General features: G+C 40.0%; 4 protein-coding genes across 5 annotated transcripts; 2 read left to right on the top strand and 2 right to left on the bottom strand.

The window, feature by feature from the left end:
- Nucleotides 1–6,385: 6,385 nt before the first annotated feature.
- LOC141900575 (uncharacterized) lies at nt 6,386–7,660 on the bottom strand. The gene is made up of 5 exons (XM_074787544.1): nt 7,621–7,660; nt 7,248–7,448; nt 6,896–7,081; nt 6,598–6,748; nt 6,386–6,510 (listed from the first exon to the last, which is right to left on the bottom strand). The coding sequence occupies exons 2-5, from the start codon at nt 7,391–7,393 to the stop codon at nt 6,397–6,399; spliced, it is 597 nt and encodes a 198-aa protein (XP_074643645.1). The 5' UTR covers nt 7,394–7,448; nt 7,621–7,660; the 3' UTR covers nt 6,386–6,396.
- A 1,177-nt stretch (nt 7,661–8,837) lies between these two features.
- Nucleotides 8,838–12,878, bottom strand: LOC141900566 (putative cytochrome P450 CYP44). 2 transcript variants are annotated; one of them, XM_074787522.1, is made up of 10 exons: nt 12,742–12,878; nt 12,396–12,637; nt 12,041–12,269; nt 11,774–11,964; nt 11,263–11,458; nt 10,833–11,007; nt 10,247–10,410; nt 10,087–10,165; nt 9,715–9,874; nt 8,838–9,281 (listed from the first exon to the last, which is right to left on the bottom strand). In XM_074787522.1, exons 2-10 carry the CDS (start codon nt 12,622–12,624, stop codon nt 9,127–9,129), a joined length of 1,578 nt encoding a protein of 525 aa, XP_074643623.1. In that variant the 5' UTR covers nt 12,625–12,637; nt 12,742–12,878; the 3' UTR covers nt 8,838–9,126. The 2 variants fall into 2 exon arrangements, with proteins under 2 accessions (XP_074643623.1, XP_074643631.1); XM_074787530.1 differs by having other exon boundaries at nt 12,041–12,259; nt 12,392–12,637.
- Nucleotides 12,879–13,091: 213 nt separating this feature from the next.
- Nucleotides 13,092–17,300, top strand: LOC141900557 (cathepsin L-like). Its single transcript, XM_074787512.1, has 12 exons — nt 13,092–13,319; nt 13,619–13,723; nt 14,021–14,245; nt 14,349–14,453; nt 14,612–14,761; nt 14,840–14,921; nt 15,003–15,116; nt 15,241–15,380; nt 15,465–15,642; nt 16,546–16,730; nt 16,813–16,903; nt 17,083–17,300. The coding sequence occupies exons 1-12, from the start codon at nt 13,107–13,109 to the stop codon at nt 17,214–17,216; spliced, it is 1,722 nt and encodes a 573-aa protein (XP_074643613.1). The 5' UTR covers nt 13,092–13,106; the 3' UTR covers nt 17,217–17,300.
- Nucleotides 17,301–18,163: 863 nt separating this feature from the next.
- On the top strand, nt 18,164–21,757 carry LOC141901492 (T-complex protein 1 subunit theta-like). The gene is made up of 14 exons (XM_074788768.1): nt 18,164–18,238; nt 18,599–18,689; nt 18,769–18,848; nt 18,926–19,127; nt 19,306–19,434; nt 19,529–19,590; nt 19,700–19,837; nt 19,923–19,994; nt 20,088–20,261; nt 20,348–20,551; nt 20,893–21,057; nt 21,135–21,206; nt 21,282–21,401; nt 21,495–21,757. The coding sequence occupies exons 1-14, from the start codon at nt 18,179–18,181 to the stop codon at nt 21,558–21,560; spliced, it is 1,635 nt and encodes a 544-aa protein (XP_074644869.1). The 5' UTR covers nt 18,164–18,178; the 3' UTR covers nt 21,561–21,757.
- Nucleotides 21,758–26,683: the final 4,926 nt, after the last annotated feature.

Below are 26,683 nucleotides of genomic sequence, written 5' to 3' on the forward strand. Positions count from 1 at the left end.
GAGTGTGAGGGATGATGTGAGTGTATATGTATTAGATACAGTACTGTAAGTCTAGACTATTTTATTGATTTATTCCTCTCAGTCAGACGTACTCACCACCGCAGTACTCTGTATACCGGTACAATGAGAATTATCTCTAACCGGGTAACGGCTACAGGTATCGCTGGGTAAACCTGTTCTCTACGTCGGGTCGGGGCTACTGTCTGTGAGAATAGTATCCTAGAATGTGCAGCTATGTATCCATCAGAGACAGAGAGAGAGCGAGAGAGAGAGACAGTGAGACAGAGAGAGACAGAGAGAGAGACAGAGAGAGAGACAGTGAGAGAGCGCGAGCTCGGTATAAATCAATATCACTGACAACAGAGAGAGGACTCTATTAATTTTCAGTTCTTGTTTATTGATTATTTATTTATAAAACAGACGTCAATTCAATCATTGCTATAAATAGAACTCAATCCACACCAGAAACTGTATACACCGACATACAGACATACAATCATACAGACATACCATCATACACTCATACAGACATACAAACATACACTCATACAGACATACCATCATACACTCATACAGACATACAATCATACAGACATACACTCATACAGACATACCATCATACAGACATACCATCATACACTCATACAGACATACAAACATACACTCATACAGACATACCATCATACACTCATACAGACATACAATCATACAGACATACAATCATACAGACATACACTCATACAGACATACAATCATACAGACATACCATCATACAGATGTACAATCATACAGACATACTGCCATTAAAACATACAGACATACAATCATACAGACATACAATCATACAGACATACAATCATACAGACTTACACTCGTACAGACATACCATCATACAGACATACACTCATACAGACTTACACTCGTACAGACATACAATCATACAGACATACTGCCATTAAAACATACAGACATACAAACATACAGACATACACTCATACAGACATTTTTCAGACATTCATAAAGATATTCAGTCATACAACATTGAATGAGGTCTAGTAAGCCTGGTAATGTCCTCATGAGGATATTTAGTTGTACAAGGTCTGATTGTTGAGGGTTTTCAATATAAAACGTGTTTGGTTTAAATCTAAATCAATATTTCCTGAATCTTCAAATTACACGTATATACATATAACAGCTTGTTTTAATTATATATATTGGATTCCGATAGAAACACTTTAACAGGACCCTGGTTTAGCAGGACCCTCGTTCACCAGTTCACCTAGCCCACACCGGTGATGACTATTAAGGATACTATTCTCAGAACCCGGATATTTCTAACAATTTAATTTGATTGTATTGTATTGATATCACATGTGGGTTCAATTGTGAAATTGTAATTCTCTGAATTCAATATTAATTTCATTATTAAACTAATTGTGAATGATTGGTGTTTTAGTTCACTCAGACTCAGACTCAATGGCAGCAGCACCAAATATTTTACTGTACTTAAATGTGCTTCGTTTTTATTTCTGTAAAAAGTTTATTTATCAAAATTTTTCTATATATTTTGATAAATAAAATAAGACAATGATTTAGGGTCATGGACCCGGAGATAATGGTGGGGAATACCCCTCAGTGGGGAATACCCCTCAGTGGGGAATACCCATCAGTGGGGATACCCCTCAGTGGGGATATCTTAGCAGGGGATACCCCTCAGTGGGGGATACCCCTCAGTGGGATATGTCTTAGTAGGGGATACCCCTCAGTGGGGATATCTCTTAGTAGGGGCTACCCCTCAGTGGGATATCTCTTATTAGGAAATACCCCTTAGAGGGGATATCTTAGCAGGGGATACCCCTCAATGGGGATACCCCTCAGTGGGATATCTCCTTGTTGGGGATACCCCTCAGTGGGGGATACCCCTTCATTTCCAGCTTAGAATAGCTTTAGGCTTTTCGTGTTACCTGATATACAAACATCAGGATTAGTTTTCCCTGTAGACATCCACAGTTAGGATTAGACTTACCGGCTGTAGAGTAAGCTACCCAGCTAACTATGGGTTAGCTATCGGCTAACTCTACAGTAGGTCAGCTAACTTGAGCTGGCAGCTAACAGTTTGTCTTGTAATTCTTGTTTCTGCAGTCGATGATGATGTGAATTATGTGATATTTATTTTAATTCGAGGGTTTCGGTGCAATGCATGCATTTTACGCTCAATCGTTTTTTACTTCCAAAAATACGACTGGCTTCATCCTGTGGCAGGTGAGGGTGTCGTGGTATTGTGATATGGTTATTTCTTATTTCATTATTTGGCATCAATATATAAATTAAAAGTCTGTCCATTAAGAATAAGGTGCACGCGCTACTATTATCATAATGTATTGTTTTTACAAACTCTTTGTATTCAATTGTTATTATACAAGTGTAATTTCTAATTTCTGATTCTCTCTGATGATTCTACTGAAAACTCATTTTTATAAAAATGCAATAAATCTGTTATTATTAGTAATTATAATTATTGTTGGTGCCAATTCAGAAAATAAGGCTTCGTATAAATATGATAGATTTGTAACTAATTTTGTTGGCAGAATTCCGGTTTTATTTTTGTTTGATGAAACAACAACCAGTGAAAGTCTTTTATATTTCATTGACTTCAAAAAAACATTTGACTTAATTTCATATAATGAATCAAATGAATTTTGATTGAATTTGATAACTATGTAATATTCTACGGAATCTAGTGTATTTTTGTGTTGATAGGGGTCGCTGTAATCTGTAGTATAATAATGCATGCTAATGGATGGTGCGTATTGACTAGAATTTAGCTTCTCCTCACCAGGGGGAGCTGTATTCGATGGTTTCTATGTCAGTTGCACTTTATAGCGTAGTCAAGGTTACAATTAATGAAAATGTTTAGGTGTAGATATAACGAATATGTAAAACATAATGAATTGTTATATTTTGTTAAAATGTGCAAATTGTGTAAATTGTAATAATTCATTTGTTTGTAATCACGGTTATGATCCCGTTGCTATGGTAATACTGGATGTCTATTGTTGAATTATGAATTGTCTCTTAACCGATAAGGATCAGTTATTGTCAACATTCTAAAGGTCATTGAGGGTTTTAGAGGTCACTGAAGGTTTTAGAGGTCAATAAGGGTTTTACTGGTTGATCTATCACAACTAGTTTCAAGTCCAGTAAAAATCGTATCTACTTAATTAAAAGATGTTCACTCTAACCAATGCGCCCTCTACTGAGCTGTTGATGAATTAACTACTCACTGAGTTGAGGCTTTTACTCTAGTCATTGGAATCAACAAATGAAAGCCCCCCTTACATAACTACTCAATACTCCCCTTACACGTTAATTTACATGTCACATGTACATGTTTATATGTAAATGTACATGTTACTTGTACATGTTTGTATGTAAATGTACATGTTACATGTACATGTTTATTTTTCTACTGTTTGTCAGTCATCATTGATTGCAACAATTAACAATAGTCTTAATGATGTTAAATGTAATTAATAAATATATCTAATTAATATAATTAAACGTATTGATGTAAAACTAAAACCAGATGCTACTATAATTAATGATAATAATAATAATAACAATAATAATAATAATAATATATTTATGTGTTTAAAATTCAGTTTAAATGAACTGAAAGTGTCCGCAGTATCATTGCTAATAAGCTAGCGACCTGCTAGCTAAAGTCTGCGGTATCATCACTGTAAGCTAGCGACCTGCTAGCTAAAGTCTGCGGTATCGTCGCTGTAAGCTAGCGACCTGCTAGCTAAAGTCTGCGGTATCGTCACTGTAAGCTAGCGACCTGCTAGCTAAAGTCTGCGGTATCGTCACTGTAAGCTAGCGACCTGCTAGCTTATCCGCGGTATCATCACTGTAAGCTACCTCAAATATAGCTTATATTCTTATCTAATCCAGCTGCATATTCACTGGCTATACAAGTGTAGTTTTAGCTACTATAGCTTCAGCTACCTACAGCTTATTGTATCATTGTCGTTGCTTACCAGGGCTCACTTCACTGGTTTATATCTCAGGAGTAATGATTGTTGCTAGGTTACCATCTATAGCGTCCAAACATCTGATTTTATGCAAATTAAGCTCCTCCCCTTCAGCTTGACCGTAGTATTATTATTATTATTATTATTCAAGAAGTTTAGAGTATTATTGGATGATGATGATGATGATAACAATGTGTAATACAATGTGTAATGTCTGTTTATACTGTGAGTATTCAAATAAAATCAATACTCAAACATTTCTTATACATTTCAATCTTTACTTCTTTTATTTGTCAGCTTTCAATCAGTGATTCGAACCCAGGTCCCCCGTATCAGTGATTCGAACCCAGGTCCTCCGTATCAGTGATTCGAACCCAGGTCCTCCGTATCAGTGATTCGAACCCAGGTCCTCCGTATCAGTGATTCGAACCCAGGTCCTCCGTATCAGTGATTCGAACCCAGGTCCTCCGTATCAGTGATTCGAACCCAGGTCCTCCGTATCAGTGATTCGAACCCAGGTCCTCCGTATCAGTGATTCGAACCCAGGTCCTCCGTATCAGCTGTTCGAACTCCTAGTGCAGGATTACAATAAAACTGCCCCCTAGTGGAGGATTCCGACACTATAACCAAGAGATCTATATATGAAGATCAAAAACTGCCCCCTAGTGTGGGATTCTGACACTATAACCAGAGATTTATACATGAAGATCAAACACTGCCCCCTAGTGGTAGATTCCGACACTATAACCAAGAGATCTATATATGAAGATCAAAAACTGCCCCCTAGTGTGGGATTCTGACACTATAACCAGAGATTTATACATGAAGATCAAACACTACCCCCTAGCGGAGGATTCCGCCACTATAACCAAGAGATTTATACATGAAGATCAAAAACTGCCCCCTAGCGGAGGATTCCGACACTATAACCAAGAGATTTATACATGAAGATCAAAAACTGCCCCCTAGCGGAGGATTCCGACACTATAACTAGAGATTTATACATGAAGATCAAAAACTGCCCCCTAGCGGAGGATTTCGACACTATAACCAAGAGATTTATACATGAAGATCAAAAACTGCCCCCTAGCGGAGGATTCCGACACTATAACTAGAGATTTATACATGAAGATCAAAAACTGCCCCCTAGTGTAGGATTCTGACACTATATCCAGAGATTTATACATGAAGATCAAAACTGCCCCCTAGTGTGGGATTCCGACACTATATCCAGAGATTTATACATGAGATCAAAAACTGCCCTCTAGTGGAGGATTCCGACACTATAACCCAGAGATTTATACATGAAGATAAAAAACTGCCCTCTAGTGGAGGATTCCGACACTATAACCAAGAGATTTATACATGAAGATCAAAACTGCCCCCTAGCGGAGGATTCCGACACTATAACCAAGAGATTTATACATGAAGATCACAAACTGCCCCCTAGCGGAGTATTCCGATACTATAACCAAGAGATTTATACATGATGATCAAAAACTGCCCCCTAGTGGAGGATTCCGACACTTTAACCAAGAGATTTATACATGATGATCAAAAACTGCCCCCTAGCGGAGGATTCCGACACTATAACCAAGTGATTTATACATGATGATCAAAAACTGCCCCCTAGTGTGGGATTCCGACACTATAACCAAGAGATTTATACATGATGATCAAAAACTGCCCCCTAGCGGAGGATTCCGACACTATAACCAAGAGATTTATACATGAAGATCAAAAACTGCCCCCTAGCGGAGGATTCCGACACTATAACCAAGAGATCTATACATGAAGATCAAAAACTGCCCCCTAGCGGAGGATTCCGACACTATAACCAACAACACTACTCCAGAGATTTATACAGTGGCTATAACACTGCCCCCTAGTGTAGGATTCCAAACTATTCTAGAGATTTACACACTTATAAGAAACGCTGATTCCGTCACAATTCTGAAGCCATTGCCACATTTCTGGGCCATGAACTGCAGTATTGGGTAATTTTGATTGGGACCCGGACCAGTGATCACCTCATGCTCTCATAGCTTTCCTACACAACCATGAGTAATTCCGCCCCCTAGTGGAGGTTATTCACACTATCTAACAAAGGTATTGACACAGAAAGGCGTACGATAGTGAAGGTTTTGCTGATACTGCTGATTCAGGGTCCTGGGTTCAAGTTTATAACTGGAGGCGAACTGATGTTACGGGAGTCCTGGGTTCGAATCTGAGAGAATGAAACACCTTTATCTCACAACAATCCATTAGTAATTACATAGTGAAATCAGTTTATTTACACAACTACAGCGCCATCTAACGGAAAATTAATCAACATTTTAAAACAACGCCCCCTAGCGATGAGTCAAGTAACCATAGATCGACCCCATTTCATTCTCATCCAAGTTGAAGGCGCGAAACATCGAACGATGAATCTTCTAGAATAGGGACCTTGAGTTTTAGGGGGTAAAGCAGCTACCTACAATTAGAATTAACAATCGAGATTATCACACGGGGTAGACTGCCACGCTGCCACTAGGGGGAGCTAGTTTGATCGGGCTCTTACCTGATGTGTATGTGATCTGGCAGCAGTAGGGGGAGGTATAGCTGCTGGTGAAGGGGGTAGTGGTGATGGATACGGTACTGTAGGACTCTTACTCATTCGTGGCGCCGCCCACTTCGCCATATTCGGCCGCTGATTGACATTCAATAACTGTCTATAAACAAAATATAGTGATGTAGATGTAATAGTAGATGTAGATGTAACAGTGATGTAGATGTAACAGTAGATGTTGTAGATGTAGATGTAACAGTGATGTTGTAGATGTAGATGTAACATGGTAGAAGTACCTATGTAGACGTACCTCTGATACCAGGATTTCGGAGTTGAATTCTCATACTGCGGTTCACATGTATTATTACGAACTGGAGCTATCACTGCTTGATCAAATGTAGGTAAAAATATATTATGTCGTCTTTGATCAGCTGCGGTAGCTGCTACAGCCGGTACTAGTAGCTGTCTGGATGAGACACTCAACTCACTCGGCTCCCTAGAAAATAAATCATCTTACGAATTAACGAGAAAATAGAAAGAAACTGCTGAATTTGTGTGAACCTCTGATGCGAGAGAGGGCAAGTGCCCCTCTCCCCAGCCGAACTGCCGGTTGTTACTAGGGTATATGTAAAATGGTGTGGATGTGAGGTTGGTGTTGTCACCTGGCACTAATGAACCCATATCTAGTCCAGATTTCCTGGGTTTCTGTTTCTGCTGCTGGTGTTTTTGGTAATCTGAATGTAAGTGATGTGGCAGCAGCTTTAGGCTCATATCGGTACTGCAGCTGCTGGTGCTGGTGCTGGTGCATCCTCTCTCCTAGTGCTGGTAACCCAGGAGGTCGCTGCTGCTGCTGCTGCTGTCTACTGCAATATATATTATATTCAATTATCTATGTTTGACAGCTCCCTCCCCGCTCCTGTCCGAACCCGCCCCTCCCTGGTCAGACTTTGTCTCCTGAATCAGGTAACAAATAATTCAGATTCAATAAAACTCTCTAAACTTCTCTTGACCCAGCTCCTCAAATCTCAGTTTTACCTCAGAGTTCTAGGTTAGTCCACTCTACAGACACTGATCGCTGCGTATGAACTAGAAGACGATCTTTGCGCGAACACGTATTATTTTTATTGGAAACAAAGACGTTTTTATTTCTAAAGAAATAGCAGCCCACTTAACACACAACATACTATAACAGTACCGCTATACGAGGTGGCAGGGGTAATCAGGTTTATTCGAGTTCATGTGAATTTCTTTTGAAATTCAACCAATTAATTCATACCTTCTTCGAAAAAACGGTGTTATTTTATCGTGGATTATTTAAAAAGAGAAATAAATGTTTGTTTATTTACCTGAAAGTGGGAAATTTAGTTTGTATTCCTGGGAAATTATTTGTGTCGATAGTTTCCCACATAATGAGTGAATATACTGAGTGTTTATTGGTGAGGGGTATGCATGCATATATATATAGTGTGTAGTGTAGAAGTGAAGGTTGATCGGTAGAGCTGAAGATTATTAATTAAAGAATTCACCAACTGGGTTTTTATTTTCGTGGTCACAACGCGTATAAACTGGGTGTATACATTCAGAGACAATATCGTTAATTCCGTAACCTACGATTGAATTAGATTGTATTCGGCTTCGTTAAACTCTTTTGTGAAACTATACACCCAGCTAAGACTGTAGCCAATTACTAAGTGTCAGTTGACCACTCAATCCGGACCCTGGACCCTAGCCGGCCCCTGGAGTATGTCTGTCGGGCACCCTAATCTTCCAATTATCACTAACCACATGATACATATTAAAATGTGGCTCTTGCGGCCTTTATCAAACGAATTCCATTAAATAAAACGCGTTGAGCTGGAGATTTGAAACAATATTCATCTTGTATTCGCCCGCGCAAAGAAGCGAGGGAGACAGATCTGTACCGTCTGGTGCTGCCCCTATACATAACGATAGCGGGAAAAACGTGAACTAATATAGCACTCGCTTGCCAGACACTTTTAAGAAGCTGAGTGGACAAACTATTTACCGATTTGCGGGCCAGCCGGTCTAGCACAGTTGAAGGGCGACCTTTATTGCAGTTTTAAGACCCTACTTTTAATTGATATTCGGGGCCACAGGTTTCTAGTTGGAATTGGGCGATATCCTCCTAGCGGCATCGCTGCTAATCCAACCTTTTGTCTAACGTTGAACAAACACAAAAATAGTGAATTGATTGTAAATAAATATTGGATTTATTATAAATACATAACTGTAACATGAATAGAAAATAAATTATCTTGCACAAAGAGTGTGAATGACTGATTCAAATAAATGATCATATAATACTGATTAGTGTCGAATTATCAATAACATATATAATAAAATACTGTTGATTGGGGAGAATCTAGGGGTTGTTTTCAGGGGTCCGGACCCCTGCCTTAATACCCTTCTGAGCCGCTTTATTTGATTTAGAAATGCCTGACCGCCACTTCCCTGATTTCTCCTAGAACCCCCTGCCCCCGGGCACTGCCCCATCCCAGTTGATCGATATTTGTTAGTGTTTTATCTCTCAATGAAAGCGAATTTAGAAGTTTGATCTGGAACGAATAACATTTGATACGACTGTTTCAACGGTTTCTCATTCCTCCATTCAATGCGATATTTCTGAACTAATTTCACCATCAAAATCTGCATATCCTGTTCAGCGAATCTACGACCTGTAAATATATATATAATCAGTTATAGAGGCTCCCTATAACAACAGGGTCGGATCTAAGCACTTGTCCGATTGCCCGGGACAAGTTTATTCTCTTCAGGGCGAGTAGGTTATCATTATCACTTGTCCCCCGGGCTGGTGCAATTTTATGTCACAAAGCTTTTTCCCACTCGATACAACGGATGATAGTGCCACCAATCGGACTGCCTCTGTAGGGCAAGTAGATTTTTGAGGGGGCAAGTGAAATTTCAGATATGCTTGCCCTCGGGCAAGTGGCTTTCATTCCTTAGATTGGATCCTGTAACAGGGTCAGGAGGAGAATATTAAAACATCATTTTACTGCAAATAATCTTCTCATTCTGATGATTTGTTTCGTAAAACCGAAGCCAGATTAAAGTCTTATAAATGAAGACCTGTTTTTAGTGTAAACTTACCGACGCACATTCGAACTCCGTGTCCAAACGGAGTGAGTAGATAAGGATGTATATCGCGAGCCGAGCCTCCACGGAGCCATCGCTCTGGGAGAAACTCATCCGCATCTGTGAAATATTCAGCATCACGAAACTGAGCGAAATTATTCAATTCGATGTGAGTCTGAAAATACAGTGAGAGGCTTAGATTATAGAATCACACAGCGTGTCCTCATAGTGGAACCTCATAGTGGAACCTCATAGTGGAACCTCATAGTGTCCTCATAGCGGAACCTCATTACAACGAACTTCAGAAGACCAAAGATGAAATTCTAGGATTGTTATAATTGATAAATTGTTTGATCTGAGGTCGTTATAAAGAGGTTAATTACTTACTCCAGCGGGCATATGATATCCACCAATCACAGCATCCGATTTCAGAATTCGACTTACTTCGGACCCAACAGGAAAAAATCTGTAAGAAATAAACATAAATATTGAAGAATAATAGAATTGAATTGATAAATTGCCGGTGTAATATAGAATGAGTTATCACCTGAATGATTCTTTAATACAAGCTTTCAAATACGACATTTCATTGATTTTCTGAGGCGTCAATTTCTCTGAACCAAGAACTCGATTTATTTCTGCGTAAAGTTTTTCTTGTTTATCCGGGTTTGTAGCGATGCAGTAAAGCTGCCCAACAAACACCGGCACTGTCTGAAATATCAACATCTCATATTGAGACCAGGTGGAGAGAGACAGGGTGAGAGGCTGGGACAAGAGAGGCCCTCTCTCTCAGGGGACCGGGCTGAGAAAGAAGAGAGAGGCCCTCTCCCTCAAGGGACCGGGCTGAGAAAGAAGAGAGAGGCCCTCTCTCTCAGAGGACCGGGCTGAGAAAGAAGAGTGGCCCTCTCCCTCAGGGGACCAGGCTGAAAGAAGAGAGGCCCTCTCTCTCAGGGGACCGGGCTGAGAAAGTTGAGAGGACCGGGCTGGGATCTCCCTCAGGGCACCGGGTCAGAGGCCCCCTCTCTCTCAGGGCACCAGGTGAGAGGCCCCCTCTCTCTCAGGGCACCGGGTGAGAGGCCCCCTCTCTCTCAGGGCACCGGGTGAGAGAGGCCCCCAGGGGACTGGTTACTTACCGTGCTGAGACCATCTCCAAATAAAGATAAAGCTATCACTGTTACATCTTTATAATCAATCTCTTCATTCGACAATAAATATCTTAAAAATGCGAATCTTTCTTCTTTTAATTCATCTTTTTCTGCCAATTGTTTCAACGTAGAAACTGCTTCTGACAACCATTGACGCCCTTTCCTTCAATTAATCAAATCATTAATCAATCAATTCATGAATGATAGGAGAGTTTTACAATTAATCCACTGAGTATTACAATGTAGGCTTACTGAGTATTACAATGTAGGCTTACTGAGTATAACTGACTATTACAATGTAGGCTTACTGAGTATAACTGAGTATTACAATGTAGGCTTACTGAGTATAACTGAGTATTACAATGTAGGCTTACTGAGTATAAGAGAGTATTACTGACTATTAGTGAGTATTACTGACCCATAAAAGAAATCCTCGACCTGAAGAAGTTTTCTCCAAGCTGGAGTCGGGAAATATCGATAAAATGGAAGTGAAAAATTCAACTTTCTCGATATTTTGAATAAAGTATCGTTAGCATCGATCATCTTCTGGAAATCTGAATCACTGGCGGCGTTCAAACAGTTTAACCTCCTCTCAAAACATGTCATAGCAGCAGCTACAATATAATCATACAATACATGTCATAGCAGCAGCTACAATATAATCATACAATACATGTCATAGCAGCAGCTACAATATAATCATACAATACATGTCATAGCAGCAGCAGGAAGGCGATTGTCTGACGGGGTACAGGAAGGGGATTGTCTGAGGGGGTGCTGGGAGGGTATTGTCTGAGGGGGTACAGGAAGGGGATTGTCTGAGGGGATGCTGGGAGGGGATTGTCTGAGGGGGTACAGGAAGGGGATTGTCTGAGGGTGTGCAGGAAGGGGATTGTCTGAGGGGTGCAGGAAGGGGATTTCCTACTTACATTCTAAAGTCCATCTTGAGAATATATTTTTAATATTTTCCACCTCATTATTTTTATCTCTGATGTTGTGAATGTGTTCGACTAAATCTTCTATTACTTCAAATGAACGATTAAAAAATGCCGAAATTTCTTTTGGTCTCATCAATAATTTCTGTACAGCGCTTCTCAATCTGTACCATTCTTCTCCATTACTACAATCAAACATCAATAAACATGCGTTAACAGGTGGCGCTGTCGTCTGTTTAGTGAATCTCGGAGAGAACTAACGTGTTTCCGATGCCTAGCGATAATTCACGTTTCGCTCGATACATCTTCAATGTTTCTAACAATGGCGGAATGTGAGGCTGTTTATCTTCAATTTGAAAATAATTCTTATAACATTCAGGATCGAAGATATGAATAACTGTTTTATCAGGTAAAGTTTCTCGAACGACGGCACCAAACTGTCTCTTATAATCTAACAATGCTTCGTGATACGTCTCTGGTCTCCACTTAGCTGTAATTACAAATATAACAACAATCATAGCATCTCAATTCCTCTCCCCCCCGAGCGAGTGTCAACTCTACAGCCCTCCCCCCTCCCCCCTCCCCCCTCCCTCCTATATACAGTCTGATTACTTACCAAAGGGTCCTCTAAAATAAAGAGCTGATCCGAAGAGTGGAAATGGTTTCGGTCCTGGTATCTGATCGAATGATTTCACATGAGGACGTGGGGAAAACCCGGCGGATGAGGCTGCATCATCGTCGACCACGCCGCTGTTGCTGTAACATGTTGTCGCTATAGAGAAGTTTAATTGTTGTAGTTCTCGGGAGCTACAGTGTATAGAACCAGTTCTTCTTATAAACAACATTATCAGCAACTGACTGAAATTAAATATGTATCATCAATAAAATATAAATTGAATTGACACTGGTCCTACTGACTGGCATGCGAGGGGGGATTTGGATTGTCTGGAATTAATTTTCACCTATTTGGACACTTTGAATCTCTGTCACTGGCTCAACGTCTAACACAAGTCGGAACTGATGGAAGGAAGGCTCAAGGTTAAGGACTGTTGTATATTTTTGCCATGTGATTAAGAAAGGAAGAGGCGACTTTTGTAACTTGGGTTTTACCCGAACGGTGAACTCTAAAACATGGTCTCGGACTCTTATGTGGACGAATATAATTTTTTTCATTTATTTAATAGATAATTATCATCTATAGATAATTATCATCTATTATAAATCGGTTTTTAGAGATTTTAATTACTGAAATATTTCGTTCTATATGCGTAAAATCACGTGATAATCCTGTCCGCAATTTAGTGATACCCAGCAGTAAAACCATCACATGATAAACAAAATGGCGGTGACTGCGATGAGATTGTTATTGTTGGGTTTGTGTGGTATATTAGGTGTTTGGGCGACTGGTTCACCCGAACCTGTCTCTACCAATGATCTCGATGTTGCGAATGTTGCTAAGTTTGCGCTGAATGAAATTGATCAACGAACGAACTCTAATTACCGCTCCAGAGTCAAACAGATTGTGTCAGCTAAACGACAGGTAGGTGACGACAGTCCTTCTTATTACCGAACGAGATGACGGAGATGACGTAGTTTACCGAGATCAACAGAGATGACATGAAATATAACATATTTATTTATTCCTTCTTATCGATTTTAACACATGAAATCATGTTATATCAGTAATCGCTCCATAATTAGTTTGAAATGTCTTTTCATGGCTCGGTTGGAGTGCAAACAGAATGTGACCTGCTGCAGACCTAACCCCATACACCAATAAGAGTTCTTATTAAATTTGTAAACATAATAATTGTGAGTTGTATTCTGATTTATTTACAGCTGGTGAATGGATTCAATTGGTTTATCACATTCGACAAAGAGAAAACAAATTGTTTGATCACTGATGATTTGAAACTCCTCAAGAACTGTATTCCTAATGGACCTGTAAGTGTTTAAACCCCTCACATACACCTCACATACACCTCATATACCCCTCACATACCCCTCACATACCCCTCACATACCCCTCACATACACCTCATATACCCCTCACATACCCCTCACATACACCTCACATACACCTCACGTACACATCACATACACCTCACATACACATCACATACACCTCACATACACCCCCACATACCCCTCACATACACCTCACATACCCCTCACGTACCCCTCACATACACCTCACATACACCTCACAGTTTCTGAGTGTCTATATTTCTATATTTACAGGTCGCTCGCTGTGACATTAAAGTCTATTCCACATTTCACAATGAATACACTTTGAATCAGTATAAATGTAATTCACCCGGTTCGCTGTTAGGTGGCATTACTGAGGAAGATATTGAAGATCCATTGGTTAAGAAAGCTGCGGAGTTTGCTACCGTTCAGGCGAATAATGCCGTTAATAGTTTATTCTTTCATAAACTAGTAACAGTTAAATCAGTTACAAAACAGGTAACAATTCATTCAAATATGTTTGAATTACTTTCTATGAATGATGATAGAATTGTATCGTATCGTATCGTATCGTATCGTATTGTATTTTATTGTTTTTCAGGTTGTCGCTGGATTGAAATATAAAATCAAATTTACAATCGGTGAAACTGAATGTAGGAAAAACAGGAATCAATTGAATCATTGTCCATTGACTAATAATGCTGGGGTAAGAGTTCATGTCACCTCGGGACAGTTATAATACAGTCATAGCTTTAGATAAAACACCAGTCTTAGTCCATCTAAGTTCTGCAGCCGATCTAACATGTAAAAACTGATCTTAAGATTTAACTGTTGATAAATATCAATATGAATGTGTATTTGTAGAAAGTTCATGCGATGGATTGCGAAGCAGTTGTTATATTTAAAGCGTGGGAAACTCCTCAATACACAATGGATAAACCGGTCGAATGTAAAGATGTTGAAGGTGGAATTCAACTTAGAAAGAAGAGAAGTTTAACCGTTAATATGGACCAGGTAATCATTCTAATAATTCATAATGTAAATATTCTAATTAATGGAACATCGCGCTAAATATGAATACATGTATTTTAGGAATCGAAAGATGAAATTTCACATAAAATTCTCTTCAAAGATTTCAAGGCTCGATATAACAAGGTTTATAAATCTTCTCAAGGTTTGTTTCTAGTTTCAAAAGTTGTTTTTATTTGAGTGATTTTCACTGTTTGATATCGTGTTTGTGTTTGTATATGAATAGAGGAAGCAGATCGTTACGCCATCTTTAGGAAGAATATGGAAACAGTTCGTGTATTACAGGCTACAGAGAGGGGTTCAGGCCGATATGGCGCCACTCAATTTGCCGATTTATCAGGTGATTATCATTCACATGATTTCAGTCTCTTATCAGTTTTAAATGTGCCTCAAACTGATAAGAATCAAGTGTTTTTTCGAGATAAATCGTTTTAGTACAAATGCACTGATTGTGATTTTAACAGAGGAAGAATTTCGCAAGAATTATTTGAGTCCAGTTTGGAAGAAAGATGACAGTTTACCCCGAGCTAAAATCCCGAACGCAGCGCCCCCTCCATCATTTGATTGGAGAAAATCTGGTGCGGTAACTGAAGTTAAAAACCAGGTATGAAAACTAAACAATACAATGTAACAATTTCTCATAGTGTAATAAATGTGTGAATACAATGTAATGATTATATTGTTGAAGGGATCATGTGGATCTTGTTGGGCGTTTTCTACGACTGGTAATATTGAAGGTCAATGGTTTATCAAAAAGAAACAGTTGGTTTCACTGTCAGAACAAGAGTTAGTCGATTGTGACAAGGTGGATCAGGGCTGTGGAGGTGGACTTCCATCTAACGCTTATAAAGAGATCATCCGTCTTGGTGAGTGTGGATAGAGTGTCCTGGAGGGTGGATAGAGTGTCCTTGAGGGTGGATAGAGTGTCCTGGAGTGTGGATAGAGTGTCCTGATGTGGATAGAGTGTCCTGGAGGGTGGATGGATAGAGTGTCCAGAAGGGTGGATAGAGTGTCCTGGAGGGTGGATAAAGTGTCCAGGAGGGTGGATAGAATGTCCTGGAGGGTGGATAGAGTATCCTGGAGGGTGGATAGAGTGTCCAGGAGGATGGATAAAGTGTCCAGAAGGGTGGATGGATAGAGTATCCTGGAGGGTGGATAAAGTGTCCAGAAGGGTGGATAGAGTGTCCAGGAGGATGAATAAAGTGTCCAGGAGGGTGGATGGATAGAGTGTCCTGGAGGGTGGATGGATAGTGTCCTGAAGTGGATAAAGTGTCCAGGAGGGTGGATAGAGTGTCCTGAAGTGGATAGAGTGTCCAGGAGGGTGGATAGAGTGTCCTGAAGTGGATAAAGTGTCCAGGAGGGTGGATAGAGTGTCCTGAAGTGGATAAAGTGTCCAGGAGGGTGGATAGAGTGTCCTGAAGTGGATAAAGTGTCCAGGAGGGTGGATAGAGTGTCCTGAAGTGGATAGAGTGTCCAGGAGGGTGGATAGAGTGTCCTGAAGTGGATAAAGTGTCCAGGAGGGTGGATAGAGTGTCCTGAAGTGGATAAAGTGTCCAGGAGGGTGGATAGAGTGTCCTGAAGTGGATAAAGTGTCCAGGAGGGTGGATAGAGTGTCCTGAAGTGGATAGAGTGTCCAGGAAGGTGGATAGAGTGTCCTGAAGTGGATAAAGTGTCCAGGAGGGTGGATAGAGTGTCCTGGAGTTCAGATTTCGTCATATTCATAAATTTATTGCTGTTCCTTTCATTAATGTGTATTTAATGATAAACAGGTGGTTTGGAAGGTGAAAGTGATTATCCTTATCGAGGCAGTAATGATAAATGTACGTTGGATCGCAGTAAAATCAAAGTGTTTATAAATGGCTCAGTTTCGATATCTAAAGATGAGACAATGATGGCCGCCTGGTTGGCTCAAAACGGTCCGATATCTATCGGTATCAATGCATTCGCTATGCAGGTAAAATAGGTCGAATTTGTTTCTTTCTCAGATTTCTATTTATCTCTGAAATTATTGAATCTAATGTTTGTTTGTTTTGTAGTTTTATTTCGGAGGGATTTCAAATCCATGGAAAGTTTTCTGTAACCCGGCGAAATTAGATCACGGCGTTTTAATTGTGGGATACGGCGTCAGTAAGTAAAACTCATTGTTGTAAAACTCATTGCTGTAAAACTCATTGTTGTAAAACTCATTGCTGTAAAACTCATTGTTGTAAAACTCATTGCTGTAAAACTCATTGTTGTAAAACTCATTGTTGTAAAACTCATTGTCATTCAACTGATAATTATGTTGTTATTTTCACTATTTGTAGAAGGTACTGAACCGTTTTGGATAGTAAAGAACTCTTGGGGTCCGAGCTGGGGTGAACAAGGTTACTATCTGGTGTACAGAGGAGATGGAGCTTGTGGATTGAATACAATGTGTACATCAGCTGTCGTTAATTAAACAACAGTAATTAACAGTTACTTATAATTAAACAGTAGTAATTAACATTTATAGCAGTAATTAACAGTTACTTATAACTGACACGATGTTAATTAAGCAGCAATATTTAACATTTACCGGTACTTGAATTTGCTGAATCAAGTTTAAAGTTCAAATTGAAACAGATTTCAGGGATACAAATTTTCGATATATTTTCATATTGATTTTAGAATGTATTGTGTACAGAATGATATTGTATTTGATTAATATATGATTTTACACGCGTGATGTAAACAGATTTATGTATATAATTGATATATTTGAAATGATTTGATAATAAATTTCTACTGAAGGTTGCAATAAAAATATTCATCAGTTCTCTGTCATTTAGCTTCCATTTGTTCTTGCTTTCCAACTAGTGAAGAGACTCCTAGTTTACTATAGAGAATGTAGACTATTATTTCAACTTCTAATGGTAAAAGCAGAAAAGTGGTGAAAATATTCTGCGGGTTCCTCATTAAACACAGATGCCATTGGACAAAATACGGATATTTCCGGGAGACAGTTTATGGATGGCGGTTCGGGTTCTAGTGAATTGCGGATAGATTTTATATTAAAATCTTTAAGCATTATATTAGTTCTGAAGCCCTTAAAGGCCTGATAAAAAATTGCGTTTCGGGTGAGTGAGGAGCTAAATTCTGCGATGCCGTACCCGCACATAATCTAGAATAAACGTGAGGCGGCGTAAAAATATTCAATGCCAATGCACATACTCGAGAATGCATAATCAATTCAAATTAATTACTTTATTGATGGCAGTGTCGATGCAATAGAAAGGAGATTTCTACAATCAAATATGCTTGAAATAAGTTTTAAGAGAGGATTATTGGAAATAGAAGATAAAAAGTCCCAATAAAAGAAACAATCCTAGACCAGCTGGTGGCGCCACCAAATACCTCCACACTGAATTCCACACACTAATCATGGCGTTGCACGTTCCTCGACCTCCCGGCTTCACTTCTATGCTGAAGGATGGCGCTAAGGTTAGTATTTATTCTTGATCAATCGTGTTTATTTAATAGTTTAAACTGAGATTGTTCGAATGTGATTTGAGTTGAATTCTGGAAGCTGTAACTGTAAAAACTACTGTCGAAACTAAAACTCTCGTCTCGGAAACATCTAGAAACGCTCACTTGCCACAGCTGGCTACTGCTTGACTATGATTAATCCTAATTAGAATGATTTATGGATTCTTATCTAATGGAGGGAGGTCTGCAGTTAGGGAGTACAGGTCCTACAGCCACTGGATGAGACTGGGTACTCACTCTGAGTCTGAGTGGTCGGTGGGTTTGTTGATTATTTCCATTAATATCTAACTTAATGAATTTTGTTGTTTATTTCAGAGTTTTAAAGGTTTGGAAGAAGCCGTTTACAGAAACATTGAAGCTTGTAAAGAACTCGCCAAAACAACACGTTCAGCTTATGGTCCTAATGGTATGTATCGGATTCAAACCCGGGACCTTCTCTCAACTAAACCTCTTACTATAAACTACTTTTCCCCGTTTTATTTCAGGGCAGAATAAAATGGTTATCAATCATTTAGAGAAATTATTCGTTACGAATGACGCTGCAACAATACTACGTGAATTAGAGGTTCGTAGTCATGGTGATGATTATAGGTCGGATATATCGGTAATGATATTAATAATGATGAAATGTTACATCGTTAGGTCCAGCATCCCGCTGCTAAGATGATAGTTCTAGCCTCTCAGCAGCAGGAACAGGAATGCGGAGATGGTACGAACTTTGTTCTGGTATTTGCCGGAGCTCTATTAGAACGAGCTGAAGAATTATTAAGGATGGGTTTATCGGTAACTGAAGTCATCGATGGTTACGAAATAGCTTGTAAGAAAGCTCTAGAATTCTTAGCAGGTAAATTCACTAACCTAAAAATACCTTCCTCACTTGCCACAGATTGCCTCTGATTATTTCCGACTCCACGTGACCTTCCGACTCCATGTGACCTTCCTACTCCAACCCATGTGATCAGGGGCAGGCGTTGAATCTACAGTCTGTGCGAGATGATGAATGTGATTGTTTGTTTTTATAGATTTAGTTGTCGGTAAAGTCGATGATTTGAAGAATAAATCTCTAGTGAAGAAACTGATTAAAACATCAGTGATGAGCAAACAATACGGGAATGAGGAATTTCTTTCTGATATTCTTGTAGACGCTTGCTGTAAGTAATAAATACTCACTTTATATTGATTCAACTAACATTCGATTGATTGATTGATTGATTGATTGATTAATTGATTGTATTTGTTTTTCAGTGTCTGCTTTACCTGAGAAAACAATGTTTAATGTTGACCATATCAGAGTGTCGAAGATACTGGTAAGTTGATCATCCTAACCTCCTCATTTTCCTCCTCCTCTGCTCTGTTTTCCTCCTCTACCCTACCCTCGTTGTAACTCACACAGTAACTGTTGTCTATTGATTGTAGGGTTCTGGAATACACAGTAGTTCTATCATTCATGGTATGGTTTTTAAACGACAAGTTGAAGGAAATGTGAATAAAGCTGAACATTGTAAAATAGCTGTGTTTACGTGCCCTGTAGATACCATACAAACTGAAACGAAGGTACGTATGTCATTTCACATACCTCACATACACTACTCTCACATACACTTTCAGATGATTGATATTAAATGGTTTATATTTACAGGGAACTGTTCTTATCAAAACAGCTCAAGAATTGATGGATTTCAGCAAAGGAGAAGAGAATCTTATGGAAGAGGTAAATAATTACTCAATAGAGGGCAGTACGGTGCTGGTTTATGCGTAGGGGGCAGCACGTGCTATTGATATATTTTATTGTATATATTTTCAGCAAATCAAATCAATAGCTGATGCTGGTTGTAAAGTGATAGTATCCGGAGGTAAAGTCGGAGAATTAGCTTTACATTACGCCAATAAATATAATCTATTGGTCGTTCGTCTTCTGTCGAAGTTTGATTTACGGAGATTGTGTAAAGCTATTAGCGCTACACCTCTACCTAGACTTGTGAGTAACCCCTACCTCTAACCTAATCATTAAAATGATTAAACAGCCTCCATCTCTAAACCTACCCACCCTATTATTGTTTTCAGACAGCGCCGACTGCTGAAGAGGCCGGTCATTGCGATTATGTAGCTATAGAAGAAATAGGTGAAACTCCAGTAATTATATTTAAACAAGAGAAAGAAGAGAGCGCTGTATCTACAATAGTTATACGTGGTTCTACTGATAATATCATGGATGATATTGAAAGAGCTGTTGATGATGGGGTCAATACATTTAAAACTATCACTAAGGTTTGTAAAGATATCGGACCCCTCTCGAGGGCAGTCTGCTGGACATGAGTTACCCGTGACTCCTCGTGGGCAGTCTGCTGGACATGAGTTACCCGTGACTCCTCGTGGGCAGTCTGCTGGACATGAGTTACCTGTGACTCCTCGTGGGCAGTCTGCTGGACATGAGTTACCCATGACTCCTGGTGGGCAGTCTGCTGGACATGAGTTACCTGTGACTCCTCGTGGGCAGTCTGCTGGACATGAGTTACCGGTGACTCCTCGTGGGCAGTCTGCTGGACATGAGTTACCCACGACTGGGCAATCAGTGTGAGTTAATGGTTAACTGTATTTATATTTGAAAGGATGGCCGATATATTCCCGGTGCTGGAGCGACTGAGATTGAATTAGCTAAACGTATCGCATCATACGGTGAAACCTGCGCAGGTTTAGAACAATACGCGATACAGAAATTCTCCGAGGCTTTCGAAGAAATTCCTAGAGCTTTAGCTGAAAATGCAGGAGTGAAGGTAGGAACCGCGGGTTAAAGTTAAACGCAACCCCCCTTAGGGTCTAGTATAAACCAGGTTGATTTGTATTGTTTCAGAGCAATGAACTCGTTTCTAAGATGTATTCCGCTCATCACGAAGGCAACGCAAATATGGGATTCGATATTGAGGTATGAGATACTACTACCGTAAACCTTCTATTGAATAGAGCTGTAAATATTCTAATAATATATATGTATTTGCAGGCTGAAGGAACTGGATTATTAGACGCGGTCAAATCTGATATCCTAGAATTATACATCACCAAATATTGGGGAATTAAATTTGCATCGGCTGCAGCTAATACAGTACTGAGAGTTGATCAGGTAAAAATAGATACCCTCCCACCACCAACTGAGCACCTTCCCCTGATTTATGATGACATGTTCACCCTCCCCTGGATTGTTTTTGTATTTTAGATAATCATGGCTAAAGCCGCTGGAGGGCCGAAACCGAAGGAAAACAAGAACTGGGATGATGACTAAACTAGAGTCTTCATGGTCACAGTGAACGAGCACGCCACCTAGCGAACAAATATTGAATTATATTCCAACCATAATGTGCTAATTAGTGTGTTAATTTGATAATTGGTTAATGAATTTTGGTTGCTCTAATATAAAACAGTGTCTTCATTCTGTGCTTCACTAAAATCTTTTTTTTAGTAAATAAAAATCTTGTCAAAGCAGGAATAATGAGTTTATAGTAGGAATGTAACCCCCTAGTGGAGGTTTCCAACACTACCCTGAGAGATTTACCATGGCTTGTGGCAAGTCTTTGCGCTACCTTGATTTGTGTATGGTGTGAATATCTTCGGTAATAAAATTCAATTTGCTCCGAGTCTTTCTGTGGCATGTGAGTCAACCGTTTTACCGACATTCGCTGAGTAAAAAGTTCTATTAAAAGTAGCTCGATAATCGTTTTAAAAAGCAAATTCCCCTAAAATAAAGTTTTAAATTGATCCAATTGATCGTTTTGAACAAACTATCGGTAGTGATGATTGCAATTTGACTCGATATTCCTCACATGCCGCAGTAGATCTCAACCGTTCAGTGCTGCCTCTAGGAATAAAAGTTCTATTAAACGTGGCTCAAAAACCGTTTTAAAAAGCAAATTCCCCTAAAATAAGGTTCTAAAATTGATCCAATTAATCGTTTTGAACAAACAATTGGTAACGACGATTGCTATCGATATTCCTCGCATGCCGCAGTAGAATGCGAGATCTCAACCGTTCAGTGCTGCCCCTATGAATAACGATAGCGGAATTTCTGTGAACTAAAATGATAGCGCGTACCGCCGGATTGGGGTACAGTGCGGACCACGTGACGTTTATTCTGATCAGTCTCTTAAATTCTAGATTTTATTTCCATATTTTTGGGGGGGATTTACGAGTGTAGTTTCAGTGCTAGTCTAGTAGAGTCTTTCAGTCGCTAATTACATCTACGCTAATGCTTTATTCAATGAAATGTACTCGCATTTGATAAATGCTTTAAAATCTAGTTTCATTCTCAATTCATTTTATTCCATTTTAGATTTTTTACACGTCATGATTGAAGATGCCCCCTAGTGGAGGATTCCGACACGATTAAACGATAGATTTATGGCGAAAACTGCCCCCTATATTCCATCACGACTACTGAATTTGGATACGAATATTTATTACCCTCAAAAACCATTTCCATGGTGTAAGAGATGTATGATTAAAACTGCCCCCTAGATGTGGACTCCAAAAACAATGTTACCTAGAGATTTATTCATGTAGATCAATAACGCCCCCTATTGCAGGATTCCAACACTGTAACCATGAGAAATGCATGGGGATAAAAAGTACACCTAGCAAGGATTACGACACTACAGGATGATTGAGATTCACAAATTAGAACCGCCCCCTTGTGGTCGAAGCCAATACCAATCCGAAACGGAAAAAAAAGAAAAAACAAAGATTGAAACTAACAAAATAATTATCATTTGTTAACAGAATAAATAATACAACAGCCTCACATGCCAGGGACAAATATTGCACTGTTCTGCCCCCTATCGGTGAATAAAATAACCACAAACAGCAGATGCTAGCCCTGTTTTTACCCGTTTTGATATCACTTACATTTGATTGTCAGATATTTCAAATTTATGTACATAAGATATTAATAGAACTTATAAAACAAATGAAGGAAAACTACACTACATTGTATAGAAAACTACACTATACATTGTATAGAAAACTACAATACATTGTACGTGTATTAACTACAATACATTGTATGTGTATTAACTACAATACATTGTATGTGTATAAACTACAATACATTGTATGTGTATAAACTACAATACATTGTATGTGTATAAACTACAATACATTGTACGTGTATTAACTACAATACATTGTATGTGTATAAACTACAATACATTGTATGTGTATAAACTACACTGCTATAGTCGTGTAGTTTAGACGTTGCTTGTAGGCAGTGATTGTAATAATTTCAGTACTAAATCCTGAGCACTTGGAGGATTCTCCATAAACCAACAAACTCTCATCAAATTCAGCATCTGAAACGAAGAATTACGTGGAAAATAAAGACAATTAATTCATAGAAGAATTAAAACTAGTGAGAATATAGATGATCAATTCATAGATGAATTAAAGACTTACGTGATAACCGATAATTCCTATTTTACGAGTTTGTTTCATCTCTTCGATCAGACTGAGTATTTTATTTATATCACCGCTTAGTAAAGAATCGAACGGAACTTTACTATAAGTGCTGCAGATATATCTACAATAAGCCACGTGATGTCCTGTTATACCGATCTGTCTGTGACCCCGGTCTGTTTCACAGTACTGAAATATCGGGGAACTATTCAGTACGAATGAATTGTTAATAGATGGCGTTCTAGTCGATTTACTGATAGTTGAAGCCGCTATTATCGACTCCTCATCGTCTGAAGTCCATGACGTCACCGCTTTAGAGTTTACCGATATCGTACTGCTGGGACTGGGGCGCCCCCTAGTGACCGGACTATTACGCACCTTAGTGACCGGACTGGTACGCCCCCTAGCGCGATTTTCAGTTGTTAATTTAGCTAATAAGACAGCCTGTCTGCCGGCGTTATCCGGATAAAGTCCAATAGCTTGTAATAAAACATCTTCGTCGCTTTCGTTAACAGGTGTCGCCTGTTGTCTCAATCTGTTCACTTTACCTTGTCTAATAGGTGTCGCTATACGTACTGAACTAGTACCAGACCTGGCAGCAGCAGCTGTAGCAGCTGTAGCTGCTCGAGCAGGTGTATTAGATGTAACAGGACTGGTATTTTCACTAGAGTCATTAACACACCCGCTATCCTCACTGAAATAAGCTGTATCTGACTGCAGTATTTCATCCTCTAATCGATACTGGGTCGTGTCTGGTATATCACAGATATTAGCTGTAGTCGTTACAAGATGTTTCCTGCTGGTCACCTCAGCACCTGCAGTAGCTGCACCTGACTCATTCTCCTCAGCTGCAGCTGCTAACTCTCTCTCAGTCTCCTCGCAGATGCTACTTTCCTGTGAGTTCGTTCTACCGTTTTCTGTTGTTACAGATTTTTTATTACGTGAAGTTTCTCTTCGTAAATCAGTGGAGGCCGCGAATCTCGACAGAGATGAATCCATCGAATGATTCCCAGGACTATTCCTCAAATGTTTCGGATCCATCGTTAAATTCTGACAACTTTGCGATAACGGTTTTGATTTGTTCGGATACGTGCTTCTGATTGGATTAGAGCGCGCTACGTTGGCTCTGATTGGTCGAACACGGTTGTTATTACCCATGATTCTATCTCTCAAACTCTTCTGCTGATTCTGATACCTGTCGCGCATATTTTTAGTAAACGCCGAGTTTTTCTGTTTTTGTATAGATTTGTGTTCCTCAGCTGCCAGCTGCACCTGTAGCTGCTGCTGCTGCTGCTGTTCCTTACTCTGCCAGGCGTTTTTAACTATTGTCTCATTGTCTGTTATTTCTAACTCTTCTGATAAATCCCACATACTCGCTGTCGCACCACCACCAGCGCCACCTTTACGAACTCGCTGTCTATGCGCCACACTAGTTGTACTAGGAGACGTTTGTTTTGGGGTTGAGCCAGGCTTGCTGGGGGTTGAGCTAGGCTTGCTGGGGGTTGAGCCAGGCTTGCTGGGGGTTGAGCTAGGCTTACTGGGGGTTGAGCTAGGTTGTCTAGGGGTTGAGCTAGGTTGTCTAGGGGTTGAGCTAGGTTGTCTAGGAGTAGAACCAGGCTGTCTATGGGTAGAACCAGGCTGTCTATGGTTAGGCTGTCTGGGGGTTGAGACAAGCTGTCCAGGGTTAAGGATCATGAGTTGGCCGGGTCTTGGCGTCCCGAGATGCCCAGGGTTGGTTGTAGGCTGTGTGTTCTCTAATTTCATTCCAATCATCTCTTGTTCAATCAACTTGTCATCATCATCGATGCTGTTTATTCGCTGTTGAACTTTATTCTCCTCGTCAGCCTCCTCTAATATCGATTGTATGATCGCCTCTGATTCCGCGTCTATAACAGTACTGTGTACATCCAGTCTACTGACAGCACCGGTTCGGTTAATCTCTGCTGTACTGGGCCGGGAGCGGTCCACGGGCCCGGGGCCATTCACTGCTGTACTGGGCTGGGAGCGGTCCACGGGCCCGGGGCGATTCACTGCTGTACTGGGCCGGGAGCGGTCCACGGGCCCGGGGCGATTCACTGCTAATTCTAACGGCTCACTCCTCGGACTCAGGTTTAATTTCTCACTGAAATCAACAGTTTGTCGTTTTGAAGCCGCTTTTACTTCGTGTACGTTACTGGGTAGAGTTGGTACCAGATCGGGCTGCTGCCGTTTGGGTTTACTAACTGTAGGTAGCTGCTGCTGCTGCTGCTGCTGGTGCTGGTGCTGGTGCTGCTGGTGCTGCTGGTGCTGCTGCTGTTGAGTTGTTCTAACACGTTGTTCTGTACTATATCCTGAATCGAGTCGTCTGATCGGTTTGTTGTTACTGCTGTTATAATGATGTCCTGCACCACTCGATGACTCGCTCCCGTATGATCGCACTGTATTACTGGAACTAACGCTATCGTGACGCGGTTTCAGAATTTTAATTTTCGGCGCATTCGATGACGTCACGACCTCGTGACTAGTTTTCTGTTGTTTATTCGACGACGGTTTGCGAGGAAGTTCAAGGTCAGATGAGTAATTATGATGCGAAATCGAGGCTTGTATGGGTTTACATTTTAAACGTCCTCTATTTTCCTCCTCAGCAGCACGTTTTGCCTCGTCATCGATTTGTGCTACTTCTAAATCGGCTAATATATCCTCATCAGTTTCATCCTCAGTTTCCTCGCTCGCTGCTGCTGGTAAAGGATGTAAAACTAAAACTCTCGAGTCCTGCGCTGAATTAATTATATCGATTCTTCTCGGCGAATTCGAATTCTGAATCAACGGTTTTGATTGGATAACTTTTATACCAGTCGCTTTCTGATTGGCTCCGGAGTTAAAACTCAGCATCTGATTGGCTGCGGCGTTGTAACCCGGCTTCTGATTGGCTGTGACGTTGTAATTCGGATTCTGACTGGCCGAAGCGACGAAACTCTGCTT

The sequence above is a fragment of the Tubulanus polymorphus genome, chromosome 1 (assembly GCF_964204645.1).
Source record: "Tubulanus polymorphus chromosome 1, tnTubPoly1.2, whole genome shotgun sequence".
Taxonomy (NCBI): Eukaryota; Metazoa; Nemertea; class Palaeonemertea; order Tubulaniformes; family Tubulanidae; genus Tubulanus; species Tubulanus polymorphus.